A 16,811-nucleotide genomic window follows, 5' to 3' on the forward strand; every position below is an offset into this window, starting at 1 on the left:
ATAATTAATAATATATCATTCTTTGCACGTACTCATATGATAATCCTTCATTTAGATCCCGCTCAACCGATCGCAGCGAACCATGATGATCGAACTGGGAAAGATTTCATTTCTACAGAATGTCTTTAGCATGTCGAGTCTGAGATCACCAGAGAAATTATACCGTAGCATGTGTATATATTTATATATATGTATATATATAAATATTTATGAGTGTGTATTTATGTATGTATATATGTCGCGTCTTGATTTCCGTACTGTTTTTCAGTTTGTAGTCGTCGTTTTAGGTCGCGCGTGGTCTCTCTCGACTTTTATAAGATAAATATTTACTTTTATTACGAAGAGGGCAAAGAGAACAAAGAAAGGAGGAAGCGTCTACAGAGTCAGCGCCTGCATCTGATGGCACGTGTCGCTCAGCTGATCACCAGCTGCCGGATGGCCAGCCGTCCGCGGCGTACCGGGTGGCGTTATCGGTAACCTTCCAGGACCGTCGCCGGCGCCTCCTAGAGCATCGTCGGCGAGTTTACCCGCCACCGCTGTGGCCGTAGTCTGCATTATACCGTTCATCTTATACTTGGATTGTCGCAGCATCGTCTGCGAGCCGGTGGTGCTTGAATATTTGTCGGACGGCTTCCGGTTGGTGGACGATAGCGCCTGGCCGACGGAGTACCGGCTGCGTTGATTGCCGGCGGACTGCTGTTGTTGCTGCTGCTGTTGTGTTTGAGACAGGGGCATGGAAGATGGCTGATAACGGTTCTGAGCCGGAGCATAAAACTGGACCTGAAGAGTGGGCGGGGAGAGAGTTGGAAGAGGCCGTGTCATGGGTGAGTACGGAGCTGGCGGTGGGCTCGCCGGTTTCTCCTGAGTGTTGGACGCGTCCGCGTTTATCCGCTCGGATGGAGACAGGCGAGATGACAGCGTCGTCGATGTGCTCGTGACGACGACGCTGTCGGTCTGAACCGTGTCGTTATTAGGCCGACCGTTGTCGTTTCCGTGTACGTCCAATCGGGCGGCGCTTCCTCGGTAATTGTTGTTATTGTTGTTACTCGAGAGGCAATTCTTACGACCCGAGCCATAACCACCGGTCATCGACGATTTGTTGATCTCGTAATACTGATCGTCACCACAGTGCCTCGCGCGTCCGTTCGTCGAATACGAGTAGTTGGACGTAGCGTGATTGACCTTGTGCGCAACCTGATTCGAAGCGTAGCCGCCGCCGGACCTGAGGATCGCCGACGAGCCCACGTTCGATCCAGCCGTTCTCCTATTGTACTGTACCGGCAATCGCGACGACACCGCTATTGTCGGATATTTGTGCGACCCGTCCGCTGCGTTTCCGCTACATTTATTATATGACTGTGTACCGCCATATGTGTTCTGCGATTTGCCGTGTGTATTGTGGTGTGCCAACGGATATCCATGATTCTGACCCCCCTGGCCGCGTAAATTGTTACCCTGACCGCTCGAGTACTTATTGCAATCTCTGGAATTGTGACCGTACGTCTTCGCGTTGCTGTTGTCGTAACCGGACTGATGCGGCAAGGGCGAGAACGGTGTCGGCAGAAGACTAGCGGTACCAGACGCGTTATGATGTGTGTATGGTGGTGGCGGGTGTGTGTGCGGAATGTATACGGTTGGGTGGTAGAGGATGCGACAGTGCATCGGACTGGTAGTGCAGTCCTCGCTGTCGTTTTGCGCGCTGTGCGGCGTGTGTATCGTGATCGGATGGTAATTAGTGTGGTAACGACCGGACATAGGGAATTTGACGGGCATTAGGGGCAGCAGAGGTGTTGCCGGTGAGCCTGAAGCAGCCTGTTGCACTTCGCTGTGCGGTTGCTCCGAGTGGCTTGGCGTCGGACGTGAATCCTACGATTTTATTTTATAGAATAATACCTGCCTAACTTCAATATTTTGCCTGATAAAACGTGCATTTAACAATAAACACATTTATGACGATTTGTTATAATTGATCTCGTAATCGAGTATAATCCTGATCTCAGTGTGATCAAATAAATCTTCATTGCGATGATAACCATCAATATTTCATTAATAGTGACTATTAACGCATGCATTACTGTTTTAGAAATAAGAATGACAACACAATGGCGAGCAGCTATATTCTTGTGGAATTTGGAAGCGGCACCAAAGACACATCGCGGAAACAGATTGCTAAACGTGCATTAGTCGAGAAGGTATCGATTGCAGTTGGATAAGAGAGAAACTTACCTCTTGTGGAGCCTGACTATCAGACGCAGAGGTTTGCTGACACGAAGTAGCGTCCGTAGCGTACAACAACAGCTGCTGCTCGGTCAGTCCAATAGGTGCGTGCGGTGGCGGCGCGGGATGCGGGCCAGCCGCAAAAGGATAGTATAGATGATCCACCTGCGCCGGGGGAGGAGGGCCCGTTGGTACAGGTGGATGATGATGTGGAGCAGGCGCGGCAGGAGCGTAAAAGTGCGTTGGATGCGGTGGTGGAAGAGGTGGCGGTGGGCCCGTCGGCGGGCTGGTAGCTCCTGTACCGTTATTGCTGTTGCTGCCAGAACTGTTGCCACCTCCACCACTATTCGTGTTGCTTGGCGAACTGCCAGTAGTAGCGTACAAATACTGAGGTGCTCCGGCGGCCGCTCCTGCGTAGTACGGTTCGTACTGTAGACAGAGATGGAAAAATCTTTAGATATTCCTCATTGTAAAAACTCTTTGCACATGAATACCGAGTATTTTACATAGAGTCACATCTATGACAACTGTTCTCGTAAATGTTGGTCAATCCTTTAATGAGTTTCATTTCTTTATTCTAATCCCATTTTTAACGTAGGTCAACAAGCAAAATAGAAATGTGCTTCAATAAACCCATCTATTATTTATCCAACAAAACAATACACACAGTGCATATATAAATCTTTGCAAATGCTATATATATAGCATTCAGATGTATATACTTATTTTTCGTATGAGCTATATTATCGTATGGATAAAAATAGTATCAAATGGAAAATAAATTCGTTACTCATATGCAAATGTCATAATCGTCAAGGATTTAATACGGTTATCATTTTTATACACGTTTTTCTATTTTTTGATTTAGAGAAATAAAAAGGTGTATTAATTAAATCTTAATTAACTAACATTCACAAGAATAATTTTATTGTAATGATAGTGACAAATCAATAACTGTACCATATAAAAATCAAGCGAGGGTGGTTAAAAGATATCTCAATTCGTATATTGCTTCCAAATAACGATGTGTCATTTCCTAGATCATTCCAAGTTAGAAAAGATTGTAATGTGCTTAAGAAATTAGTCAAATAATCAATTATTATACTGGTGAAGCGTTAATCGTCACATGACGTAACTATATGTGTAATTTATCAACATCCACGCAAAATAAACTATTTTACTTTATTTGCATTTCATGTACATAAAAAAGAAGAGATCGTTCTAAACCCATAATGCATACATGCCTATAATAATTTCATTGTCAATGATCTATACAAATTTTCATATATTTCTATTCTTCTAAGCGTAGAGTTCCACAGAGTTCGAGAAAAATTGCCTGTTAAAATAATATTATACAATAACATTTAAATAACACATGCAAAACGATCGCGTGTAATTCGGATTCGCGCCTGCGTTAAGTGCAACTCGTGTCATTCTAGAAAAGTGAAACGAGCAATACGAGAAATGAAACAAACAACCATGCTGAACAGATAATCGACAAGCACCTTGACATTTCTATCATAACATTTAATCACTATATCAACAAGAGTTGTAATAAAAATTAAAACAAGTTGGAAAAAAGAAAAGAGAAAGGGAATAAAACAAAAAGAGCGAAAGAGAGAGATAAGGAATTAGAGGCCATATAAATAGATCTAAGATATGTTTAAACGCTACTAAAACCGATAGTTTATAATCTATCTTTTCTTTTTATTGCTATGACTTTACTTCAAATGATTGCAAAGAAGATTAATACGTGTTTATCATTTTGACACGATTAAAAATACTGTTATCCTATCATCGATATCGTTATAACCGTTTCACTGGAAATTATTATTATGATTTACATTCATCATGTCAGCTTTATCTTCTTTATCTTCTATTTATTTTTATATACTGACTAATTTATCACATTTATTATATTTATAATTGCTTATAGTTAGTTATTATAGAGAGTTATTATATTTATATAGATATATTCTACTGTATCTACTTTATATAAATATTTATAAAGAGAATTATATTTATAACTATATCGAGCATACATCATTAAATTTTTATCTCTTGGTTATATATTCATACGTATTTGTAAGTGTGCTTAATTTTATACATTTAATACTGTGATTACGGGAACATGTGAGTGTCAAAGATTAATATGAACCGGTGAATACAGGTCATGAAACGAAAAAGACGATAAAGAGCATGCATCAACAGGCCATGCATCGAAAGGCTGGGAAAAGAGGGAGAAAGAAAAGTAAACTGCTCAAAAAGAGCAACATGCTAGTCGTTTAGCTTAGACCTTATACCTTTAGACCTCAATACTGTATAGCGTCGAGAAGGACGTAAGTAGGCATTTGCTGAGGGTTGGGTAGAAACGCCGGTGGTATGGCTTCTCCCATCAGACCGTTTGTCTGTCAAACCGTAACCGATATGTGCCGTTTAATAAAAATACAAATACAGACAAAGACGGTCAGGATATTATGCTAGGATCTATATGTACGTGTAAGGGAAACCCACGAGCATCTAAACGGAAAGTCGAAGACGTAGAAGTATGAAAAAAATCAATCAGGGCAGTAATCGATATTATTTTACGTACCGGCATAGGAGAATATTGATATTGTTGTGGCATATACAATGATGGGGCCGGACATGGATACATCACAGGAGCAAACGTTTGATGTCCAGTAGCGGCTTGAGGCCCTGAGCATGTAAGTGAAAATTAATAAATTATAATCCCTGTAAAATAAACGAATAATTATGAAATAAAATGAATAAATGATTAGCGTGTCCACACATCTTAATCTAATGCAAGACTCTGTAAGACTGTATTTGTATTTAGTAGGGACTCATAACAAAATTCGATCTCCTGAATATTTTGCTTAAGTATATCGATAAACAAAAATTCGTAGAATTCTTTAGGTTTTATTGCAACCATTTCTAGACCGTAAGATCATATATGTGTAGTGAGTAATGCTTACCAAACACTCCTGTAGCTTGATAAATCGTTCCTGGATCCGTAGGTGGAGCGATGGAAGTCGCTGGTGCGGCAGCTGCCGTGTTATAGAATGTCATACCATTCTGATAAGCGAGACCCATACCTATACAGGCAAAGAAGCAGAGAAATTAGAAACGCGATCTCTGCACTCTTCAATCGTTCGTAATATTGTGGTTTGAAAAATATATGCAAAGTATCTCGAAGTTCCCTGTGAATTGCAATAAATCAGGATCAGTTTCAAATAAAATTTTTTAATCCGCTTATGTAAACATTCCTAAATAAACAAAATACGTCAAATTAAGAAATTTTATAGAATTTTCTTAAAAATCTATCCTTAATATTAACTTTTGTTCATTTAATACAATACATTATTATAAAAATATTCTTGCATATTTATTACTAATTACGTGTAAAAAAAAAATAAAATTTAAAATAAAAGAATATCTAGTAACAAACACAAGTAGTCAAAACTATAAATATACAAATCACAAATTCAAAATAACTGGCACAACAAGATACTGTGTCCATTGAAAAAATGAACGTCAAGTGTATTGTAATATAAACTAAAAGATTTAAACCGTAGTAAATGTAACTCAAGTTGTCGGAAATCCATAATCAAGAAAAAGAAGAATTATATACCGTTCGCGTAGTAGTAAGTACTTGTAGGCACGGAAGGAGGCGAACCGGTACTACCGTCAAAAGATCTGGAGAAGGGCTGCTTCTTGATTGCGGGCGCTATGTTGAGTTTCCTCTCTCTCAAGACAATGCATTCAGCCTGAAACAAACGAAAGCGGTGAATAAAGGAATGGACCATTTATCATGGATTGTTTATCAAAGAGACATGATCATCAATTACAAACCTCTTGTTGAAGCCGCTTAGCCTCCTCTTCAGTTTCGAAGGTGACGAAACCATAACCCTTTGACACGCCAGCGCGGTCCGATATAATTTTCGTGGCCTTGACATTGCCATAGGCCGAGAAAACCTGAGCTAGCTCCGCTTCGCTGGTACTGGCCGAAATGCCACCTACGAAAATACGGTTCGGTACCAGCGTACCGTATTTTGGCGCAGCCATCGTAAGACTCGCGGCCGAGGCAGGGCTAGAGGCAGGACTAGACCCCTCCGTACCACCGGTCGAAGCCGAGCTCTATACAACAATCAAATGAGTTCTTCCTTTAATTTGCTATCGCACGGAAATCACGTGAGGTGACAATGCTCCATCCCGAGATTCCTCGAGACAGAATTTACTGGCAATAACAAAGCTTTTGTGATCATCGTTTGACGCAATTTGTCCCATGCAATATGTTCGTTTTCAACAAATGGAAAATCTGCGAAAGTAGAAAATACAAAAAAAAGACAATTAATTACGAGACATGGAAAAAGACTTTGGATCTAGTCGATTCTTTCACGGTGACTTCTTATCACTCGCGTGTGTCAAACAGAGTTAAACAAATAGTTAGCAGTGTAGATATCTAATCGAAGTTAATTACACTTCTTATCATTAAATTTAATACTTTATTAAGTAACAATTAATTAATCCTATCTTGATGAATTTATTATTTACTTATTTATGTTAACTGTTACTCAGATATAAGTTTGTCTTAACGATTTTCAACGTCATCATCGAAAATATCCCTTGATAATAGTTTGCCTCTCCTGAAACGCGAATCAATGACAATGTTGTTTATGAATGTATTCATGCACAGGAAAAACTGTCGCAAGTGCAGGGTACAAATATGAACGAGCAATACCATTCTCTCTCTCTCTCTCTCTCTTTCAGCGCTGATCTTGCTTCTCTAAACTCGTGATATTACGATCCCTCATTATAATCCCATTATACGTCAAGCAATATTGTCGTAGAAATACATTTGAAAGCGGCCGTCCGATGATTTGTATACATACATAAACGCCGATCATTAATTTAGGAGCACCGAGTGAGAGGGGCGTGATTACGAACCAAGAATGTGTATAGTACGGGGAAAAGCAGCCGAAAGTTTACGGTGTTTCTGTACTTCTCGATGTGTTTCACCTGTAATTTCTTCAAACGGAAGAGCCGATAATACGAAACGACAACTCCAAGAGAGATACTCCTTTCCTTTCTGTGTAGAGTTAAAATGTGCGACTTTATCGCATTATGTAGATTAACATATACATACAATTATCATAAGACGGCTAAAGAACTATCGGAGTTTGTTTAGCCATTTAACTGATGAGTCACTGCAGTACCTCTGCATATAGAGCAGAAGTGTTCGGTGAAATTACTTGGTTACAGCGGTATCAAGTATTCTTTATGCCGAAAGAATTACAATTTAGTTCGAGATGAAATTCGTTTACTTGCTGCGTAAAATTTTAACCTACAATGTCATGTCCCTAAAATGACCTCTAAACAGGGCACAATAATTGATATTGTACAATATTATTGATTATCTGGAGGCTACATTGAGTCTATAGACTGTTTTGAATTGTTTATAAAGCAGATATCAATACCATCTAAAATTTCAAGAGTAAATTTCATTCTAAAGAATGAAATCTTACTCTTAAAGATTGGAAATTGAATCATTCTTTTTCAAGACACTTAATTTTCATTCTTTAGAATGAGATTTTACTTCAAAAAATTTAGAGAATAATATTAGATAAATAATTGTATAATAAGAGCTTTATGATTCTTCATTGAGTTTTTCTGTAAACCTACTATGTCAAAAGATATCACAAAATTGTAGTAAATGTCGTCGCATTTTCAACATCGGCAATATGTACTCTTGATATTCTTTGGAACCTTCAAATCTCACTCTAAGATCCATTTTCACAATATATGGTTACCTAAAAATTAATGGTTATCAACAGATTCATCATGAAATTCATTCATGAATTTCTTAGTTATCTTTAATCTTTAGGTAACTATATATCGTGAAATCGGATCTTAAAGTTTCTAAAAGTTTTAGAAAATATTTTAAACGTGTGTCATTTCCGCCGATTCTTGCGATTAATATTCTTCCTTGTTTCTGTAAATTTTGGCCATTACTCAAACATTTGCAGATATTTGTAGGCAACATTTATTGCAGGTATCAGGAATGTACATGGGACGATGACACAAAAGCCATGTAAAACATTTCAAAGAATTTCATTCAATTTATTGGCTTCGATTCAATTTTTTTTTTAAATATGTTTAATCGAAGAGAAAATGCGAAAATATCAAATGAGCCAATAAAATTGTCAATTTTCAACGCCGAACAGTAGAATGCTGTAACGACTAGGAAAACTGGAAGAAAAGGAAGAATAGTCAAAGCATCCCGTTGTGTAAAAAGGAAATTGCTCGTCATACAAGGATCGTCACACGGTGAATTGGAAACGCATGAAAGACTCTGTGTTAAAATTACCATTTTAAGTATATACATGGAAAAGTACTCTCAAAATGCTTTGGAGCAGAATCTCACTCCAAAGAGTGAAAATTGAGTCTTGAAAAAGTAGCTCCAATTTTAATCTTTAAGAATGAGATTTCACTCTTCACAGTAAGGGGTTCACTCTAAAAGTTTTTTAGAGTATCTGTTCTGATAAAGTGATAGGAGTCAGCAGGAATCGTATTCTGTTTTTATCGCGGCGCATTCTATCCAATAATCACTTGCTTCTTTACATCTCTCCACCCTGTGCAGCGTTACCCGATAATTTCAATTAAATGCGCAGAATTTTAACTCGGAAATGCTGATCTCAAAAGCGACCTTTCCCCAGAAAGTACTAATCTCAAAGGCACCATTTTCCCGTATTCAGCAAATCTTCCGAATAGAGATGAGAAAAATGGTACAAAACTGCGTTTTCGCATCGTCGAAATATTCTTGTCTCCTTCTCGTTCTTGACAAATCTCGGAAGCTCACGGGGGTCACTCCGGATTTCCGTCCGACGTGGGGATCAGCCATGGGAGCGAGGGGCATCGCAACGTGTCAATCTTGCTTCTTCTTCTTCTTCTTCTTCTTCGTTCAAAGGTCTCCGAGATCCTCACATGTGGGCTCGATAGGGTGGTGGTACAATTTCAAACATGGTATTCAATTCTGAACGAAATAAAATTTAAATTCAATTTTTTAATTTCAAGTTTGTTTTTTCCTCTTTGATATCTTTCGGTATCCTCTACACAATGAAAGGATTATCAAACTTAGATCTCGAAAATTCAAATTTTACTTTGTTCAGAATTATAACATATTCGAAATTGCATTACTTTATCCCATGTTTATCACAAATTCCTCGGCCTTAAATTTCATAACTTTTCCCCTTCCAAACAAAATTTCATGATTTTCCCTGATACTTTCAATAATACTTAAAAATTTTCTATATTTTTATCTTAATTTAGAAACTGTCAAATATTTTGTTAAAAGAGCAATTTAACATGTAAGCAATGTAAATTAATATTGCTGTTTGCGTTTAATTCTTAAGTCCATAATATTTCAAAACTGCCAAGGGAGAGTGTAATGCGGGTGTTCAACTTTTTTAAAGCAAAGAATTTTAATTTTCCAGAAAATTTTGCAAAAATTTTCTCCGACTTCCCTGAGCGTTTCCACTTTCCCCGACATATATATTTCCCTTATTTCTAGTCTTCTAGTACATTTCTAGTCTCCTGCTACGACGATGTTGATCTTGCGAGTGACAGATCTCGCGGAGATTTGGCGTGACGTGCGCAGCTGCGTGATCGGCATCCGGTCGGCGCGACGCCGGGACGAGGAGAGCGAAACTACGCGGAGTATCGACTAGCGGCCGAAGGCGGCTGCTGCGGCGGTGGCGACACGTCGACGTTCCAGTTAACGTGAATTTCACGAGAAAACATGCGACGGGTTCGCAACGCACGTGAGAACTCGAAAAGCTGAGGAGAGGAAAAGTGCCGAGTGGACCTGACACCACCGCACCCCTCTTTCATCTTTCTCACTTTTTTCTTCATTTTTCTCTTTCCTTTCTCTCGCTCTATCTCTCTCCCTCTCTCTCTCTCGCGACTACTCGCGACGATGGCGAGCGATGACAGCCAAAATGCAAACAAACAAGCAAGCAACCGACCAAACAAGCGAGCAGCACGTACGTCGTGCGTCGTCTCGAATCCGCGTGGAGCGAGCGGGAAGAACGAGAGGAACGCAGAGCGAGTGAGAGAGAACAAGTAGCAATGATCTCACCTGAGATCGTACTCCAATCTTTCACGCCGCGAGAATGAATCCCCAACGTGTTTACATTCGCGACAATGGGATCGGTGACACAATTCGTGCTCGGGCGATTTAGTCTCGAAATTCTTTGGAGTGGAATCTCGCTCTAGAGAGTAAAAATTGAATTTCGAAAGAATTTTTTCTCTTCAGGACGCCTATCGTCGGACAAGTTCTCGGAACAGATTCTCATCGGAATTACTCCTTTTTTTCCTAGAAAACACAATAGAAATCCAGAGAACAATTGAATAATTCTGATCGCAATTCATTCCCGAATAATTTCACAATACGTGACTAGAGTGAGACTAAAATCGACGGCTTTGAAATTCTGAGTCTCGTCGTGAAGCTCGCGACGAGTCGAGGACCCAATCGGCGCTCTCTCTCTCCTCGTCTTCCTCTTTCATCCCTCTCGACAACCCCGGAAGTCGCGGCATACCGGGAAGAAACACGCACGACGTGCTCGCTCCATAATTATATTAGAGCGGACCAACAGTCAAGACTGTTTTTCCGAGAATATTCCGGGAATACTCCGAGAACGAAAGCAATAGTGACGAGGAGGATAAATGAGGGACAGGGAGAGAATACTTGGCGCGAACGACGTTTTTGAATGTGCGAGGTGCTCCGACAGGTCGCTCCTCGTCGACGTCATCGTCGTCGAAAATCCTCGGATCCGCAGTAATTCGTAAAGATCAAAGGCAAATTTCGCGTGTCGGAGGACACACCGGTGTTTAATTCTTCGAGCGATTGACGAGATCTCACCATCGTCGACAACGTCGACGAAGACGACGATGCTGCGCGACGTCGAGTCGAAGGGACGCGAGCGAGAACGAGAGAGAGAGAGAGAGAGAGAGAGAGCGCGCGCGCGCGCGTTCTCTCTCTCTTTCTCCTGATAAATATCTAGGCGCTCGCTCGCTCTTTCTCCGTCCAGGGTGTTAACGGCGGGCACTCACCATCTTTCGACGGATTCGGACGCGCTGGAGGATCCGCTGGCGGCTGTCCCGGCGGCTCGATGGTACCCTGGCCTCGCGCGACAGTCACCTGGACGCCCAGGGACTGCCAAGGACCGTAGCACCGACCACTTCAGCAGCACTTCCAGCCTCCGGCGGAGAAGCTGCCTTCCCGTCTCGCAGTAAACCTCCAAACACTACGGGGCAGGCAGCTCTTACAAGATGGCGATCGGTGGCGCAGCGCCGCGTACTCTGAATTCGCGGAACCTCGCAGAGACTTGCGCCCGCACTTTATTATCGACAGTGGGTAAAGCCAATCGCGTCGTCACGTTTCCGTCGCACACGAAGCTCAACTAGGCCGCGTCGACGTCTTTGCGCACTCGGAATCTGGAAACACTGGACATTTCGATATTTGGATACGACATACATTGCACGTCCGAAAAGGATTTCAACTAAATTGAGTCCCAATGTAGATTAAATTTAATCTTGGTCCAACTTGCTCTTCATCTTTTTTTTAGTTCTCAAAATTAGAGGATAAAGAATAAGTTAAAATGAAATTAATCTAGTTTGTGGAAACGAATATTAATCGGAGATTAATTAGACTTTAAGTTCTGCACACATATAAATGTCTCATCATCTTTTATTTGTACATTATTATTCAATGTATGCTTAATCTCTATTCTATTTCTTAATTTTTTTATTTCTAATATTCAACATTTATTCCTGTTCCTAATATCGTTTATGTTCAATGCACAAGATATTACTTTTATTCATTTCTACTGAATGTAAATTAGTATTAATTCCAGTTTAATTTATTTTTTTATCTTTTCCTATAGTTCTAATTGTAAGAATTAAAAAATATAAGGAGTCATGTAAACCACGATTAAAGTTAAGTTATATTGGTAGAAACAGATTTTTGAAAATTCTAGAAAATTTTATCTACAATTCATTGTTCCTGATTTAATTTTTTTTCCATATTAAACAATAAAAAATAGTATTTTTATCCATGTTCATAAATTAAATTAAAAAATTAATTGATAAATTAATTACTAATTAAATCAATCAGAATTTAGTTAAAGTGGAGAGCAGTCAAAGATAATTTCAATTAACTTAATTCTACGTAACTTTTGATCCTTCTAATCCTTTTTGTCATATGTCAAACAACAAAACATTATTAAATTCTATTCGAGTTAATACACACACAATGCAAATTTTTTTATTTACTAAAACAACACTACAAAATTTAGAGAAGCGCTTTATTTTAAAATAAAATAAATAAATAAGATGCAGTTAATTATTGACTTATCCTCGTTTTTTTTTTGAAAATCATATGTTCATATTTTGTTTACAACGTATTTTAGAGTTGAACTTTACATGCAATTCCATTAAAAGTTTTCTGTAATGATAACAAGAATAACGGAGCACAAAGGAGGAGCCAATTGAATGAATGACAAAAATGTACAAGTATCATATTATTTTTAGGCTCCAGATATTATTCACATTTAAATCCAAATAAGTAAATCTCTTCATTTGAATAGTTCGGGATATCTATGAGATATGAAATTGAGCGAATCGATCACGTCAAACGCGAAACCGTTTCAACGGAGTTGCTCCGGAGTCGTGTTCGCGATCAACGGAGATCTATCCAGGACTTACCGATAATCCGCGACCCGGCGATCCCGCGGCGACATTCGCTGGCGACGTCGTGCGGCTGATGAAAATTTGTAGTGTTTGAGTAAAACGGAACACGAAAAATACGAAAAACGATGAACGAGAAAAACCGGGGACAAAAACGGAACTGGAACTGAAACAGAACTGAACGCGAGCGCATCGCTCGCCGGGGGTTGGCGAGGGGATAGAAGGGGAGGGGGAAAGATACCGCGACTTCCGGTCGACGCGACCACGTCGTGTCGTCGATGAGATGCGATGTGGAATTGGTAGAATAATTCAACGGAGAGATTATCTTTCACGGTGGACCGATTGAACGCGTCGATCGTCGCTGGGACGCCGATTAAATGGCCGTGCGATGTGCGACACCATTTTGACTAGCGTTGCAAAAATGAGTTGACTGGCGCGAGATTGCCATTCAAGTGTTTCCAAGGAACGGAAACAAAAAGGAAGAGCGGAGGCGAATAACAAACCGAACGTAGCCCGAGAAAGAACGAATCGATCGGAAACAATGGATACTGTTAGAAATTTGGTCGCAATTTTATCGTTACCGATTTTAAGTCAGGTGTTTCACTGAATACTCTACTCCTTTTTATTTAGAATTATTTCAAGAGTCGCGAGTGACATCTTTCGTTGACTCTATGAGGTTTGAGACGATTAATGTCACATTGGTAATTTAAAGATAAAAAATCTTTTTCTTCTATAGTACCTGTAAAAAATTGAATTTAAAGATATTTTGAAATTTTATTAAAAATCAAATTTTTAATATTCTGCTTTTTTAATTTTTAATTTTATTAGTTCGTTTTTTAATTTTTAAAACATTGTCCTTTCAATTTTTACGAATTTTAAGTATAAAATATCCGCTATATTTCCTGTATTTTGTATGTTTAGAAAACGTTTAAATATTTCCATCGTTTCAATGTTGAGTAAGTACATTTTAAATATGTCAAAATTAATTTTGTTAATTACTAATTAACAAAATTAACATAAAAAAACGAAATTCATCTGAATATATCGATTATTAGTATCAGCGTAATATACACTGTTAAAGTAATTAAATAGTAATTTACATTAAAAATGTTATGAAATTTAATATACTTACTTAAATTACTATAATATAGTACTTAAATTACTATTTAATTACTTTTAAGTTACATAAATTTAATTTAATTTTATGATACTAAATTAAATTTTATGTATCTGTAACTGAAAAATATATTTGTGTACATGTACATGAAATTTAGTACGTTTCATAAAATTTTACGAATTTTAGTACATTTTTTATTAAATTTTATGTAATTTGCATAAAATTTAATGAAATAAACGTTAAATTTAAGTTATTTGTAACTTCATTTTCATTGACAACATTAAATATTTTTAATGCGCCTGCTTGAAATTTTCTTCCATTACGTAACGAAAGCAAATTTCTGTTTTTATAAACAGTGTATAAAGCAAAAAATAATTAATTACCTACATTTTACATGATATTTCTAGTAAATATATCAATATGTCATTATCGCAAGATTACCAGAGAGATCACATGAAAAATATTTACAAACAAAATATACAGATATTATACTATTTCTAGGTTTTAGATATCATTCACATTTAAATCAAAACACGTTGCAGTCGATGGCACGAAGACATACGGTCTTGTTTCTTCATTTGAATAATCCGGGATTCCCTGTGAGATATCAAAATTCTGAAAATTTGAAATGAAAAAAGGGCTATGAAAATATTTTATAATACAATTATATATATTTTATAAATCGCATTGTTAATCGCACAATTTAACATTTAACAATAAAATAGTACAGACCAACAGAAGCTTTCTGAAGGCTGCACTAACCCATCAGATCGAACATGAAGATTAATAATTACTTTTTATATTAACTACAGATATTCATAAAAAAATATATAATTTAACGTCATATGTGTCCTCTTATAAATTACATGCAGAAAGTTATCTAACGTAAAAAAAATGTACGCAAACTGCTACACGACTTACATATCTTTTATGCATAGCCAAGCAAAAGGTGCAAACTTGTGGTCTTGTTGAACAAACGCTGTTACTTTCTAAAAGACGCGTACAAGGTTGATCCATGGCACCCGCAATGAGTATGGCGTCCAAATGGCTAATGTAACTGCTGGCCAATCTTAAGGTCTCTATTTTCGACAGCTTGCGATCAGCCGGCTCGGTTGGGATCAAAGTTCTCAGGGCGCTGAAAGCCGTGTTCACGCTGCACAACGAAGATCGCGTACCTTCAGAGAAGATCTCATCCAGTGTCTCTCGCATCCTAAATCGCTCTATTAATATCAAGTCTATCTCGTTCATTATAAACACGTTAAGTAATTAAAAGAAGCGTCCAAAGATAAATGGTTCGTCGAGAGAAACTTCGCACGTGAACAAGTACCGCGCGCTTATCCTCCGAATCCTTTAACAACTTCCTCGCGCAACAAGAAATAAATGTTTAGATAATTCACTCGTTTTTTTTTTATATCGTTCTCGTTATTATATGCGCAAAATGCTTTTTCACCTAAGAGTGCGATCTCTCTCTCGAGCGTTCGCTTGGTATCGCTGCTTCGTCGACTCTTCCCTCTTGCGTGCTGCCATGCCGTGGACGCGACTACAGAAACGCTTTCGCTGACCGTTCACAACGACGCTATCTTCATCAATGAGGCGACCGGTACAGCCTCTTTCCGTTCCTCCGGAATATGAAAATTTCCTCATCTCTCTGGTGTCACGGATACTTAACATCTCCCCCCGCCCTTCCGTTTCTTTCCCCTTACTCCTTCTTTCTCTCAGATATCCGACACGCACGTGAGCAGCACATGTGTGCGATCAGGGACGGATAAAGATCCTCTCTCGCACTCGTTTTTATCCTTTTCTATTTCTCTTCCTTTCCCGGTTTCTACTGTAAGGTGCTAAAATTACGGCGAAGAAAATAAAAAAAAAACTGAATAATAAATTATACATTATAAAACAAAATAATAAATTATATAAATTACATTTACAAAAATATATATATGTATATCTCTGAAGATAATTGTTCGCATTGAAATCAAGAACGTCAAAATGTAAATGTCGAAGTTATAATAGGATCTTTGTTACACGCACTTGATCGCCTCTCATGCATTGGAATTAAATTTACAATGAAATACATACATAACAGAATGAATCCATACAACACGCACTCAAAACTTCGTCCCTGTCTCCCACACTATTATAAGTTGAGTGATGCATTCCGAGTGTAAAGTGGACGATGGCTGCGTTTCGCATTAAGCTCAATAAAAACGTGGATGATTGTAGTAACTGGATGATAGAGAAGGATAAATTCCATCTGGAAAACTAATTAGCGTTCTATTACAACGTGCTTCCATTTGTCTGCAATTTCCCGATTTCTCTTATTTTATACAATTACGCTGATGAAACAGATGCTTAATTTATATCTTGTCGTTTGTTGATTCAACTTCAGAGCTGGGCGACGATATAATGCATAATTATTTAAGGCGCGAGAATAATTGAAGAAGAAGAAGCTTCGTATGAAATGTTTACTCAATTAAATAACTTGGTTACATCGAATCAGTTACACAGCATAAAATTTACATGTTTCTCAAATGGTCATCGACTCATAAGATTATACTTCAACGTTCGATATTGTCGAAGAAACACCACGCAGGATCAGCTAATATAAGACAGAATTAATTAAGTTTTGGATTTAATCATTATCGTTAACCGCACGCTATGTTACCGAAGGCCCGCGGTATAAAAGAATATCTTAAAGAATATATATATATATAGAAATGATATATATATA

At 38.4% G+C, this 16,811-nt stretch overlaps 2 protein-coding genes across 4 annotated transcripts in view; both read right to left on the minus strand.

The window, feature by feature from the left end:
* LOC108753502 (transcription factor SFL2-like) overlaps positions 1-13,378 on the minus strand; it is a 19,052-nt gene extending 5,674 nt beyond the window's left edge. Inside the window, exons 1-8 of one of the 3 annotated variants that reach the window (XM_018495103.1) lie at positions 12,982-13,378; positions 11,329-11,721; positions 6,070-6,354; positions 5,849-5,984; positions 5,193-5,312; positions 4,811-4,914; positions 2,227-2,646; positions 331-1,866 (exon numbers count right to left, since the gene is read on the minus strand). In XM_018495103.1, the coding sequence (XP_018350605.1) occupies positions 376-1,866; positions 2,227-2,646; positions 4,811-4,914; positions 5,193-5,312; positions 5,849-5,984; positions 6,070-6,354; positions 11,329-11,331 (2,559 nt within the window). In that variant the 5' untranslated portion in view covers positions 11,332-11,721; positions 12,982-13,378 and the 3' untranslated portion in view covers positions 331-375. Of the gene's footprint in view, positions 1-6; positions 1,867-2,226; positions 2,647-4,810; positions 4,915-5,192; positions 5,313-5,848; positions 5,985-6,069; positions 6,355-11,328; positions 11,722-12,981 lie in introns of those variants that run through there. The other 2 variants (XM_018495102.1, XM_018495101.1) reach the window with 2 other exon arrangements.
* A 1,206-nt stretch (positions 13,379-14,584) lies between these two features.
* Positions 14,585-16,783, minus strand: LOC108753509 (basic helix-loop-helix transcription factor scleraxis-like). The gene is made up of 4 exons (XM_018495114.1): positions 16,160-16,783; positions 15,531-15,918; positions 15,002-15,290; positions 14,585-14,695 (listed from the first exon to the last, which is right to left on the minus strand). The coding sequence occupies exons 2-4, from the start codon at positions 15,749-15,751 to the stop codon at positions 14,585-14,587; spliced, it is 621 nt and encodes a 206-aa protein (XP_018350616.1). The 5' UTR covers positions 15,752-15,918; positions 16,160-16,783.
* Between the last annotated feature and the right edge of the window lie 28 nt (positions 16,784-16,811).

This window comes from Trachymyrmex septentrionalis, unplaced genomic scaffold (genome assembly GCF_001594115.1).
Source record: "Trachymyrmex septentrionalis isolate Tsep2-gDNA-1 unplaced genomic scaffold, Tsep1.0 scaffold7, whole genome shotgun sequence".
Classification (NCBI taxonomy): Eukaryota; Metazoa; Arthropoda; class Insecta; order Hymenoptera; family Formicidae; genus Trachymyrmex; species Trachymyrmex septentrionalis.

Coding starts and splice junctions, on each gene's coding strand:
- LOC108753509 (XM_018495114.1), bottom strand. CDS start 15,751: ATGTTAAGTATCCGTGACACCAGAGAGATGAGGAAATTTTCATATTCC. Junction 15,291..15,530: donor GAGAGAGATCGCACTCTTAG/GTGAAAAAGCAT, acceptor AGAGCGATTTAG/GATGCGAGAGACACTGGATG. Junction 14,696..15,001: donor TGGCTATGCATAAAAGATAT/GTAAGTCGTGTA, acceptor TCAAATTTTCAG/AATTTTGATATCTCACAGGG.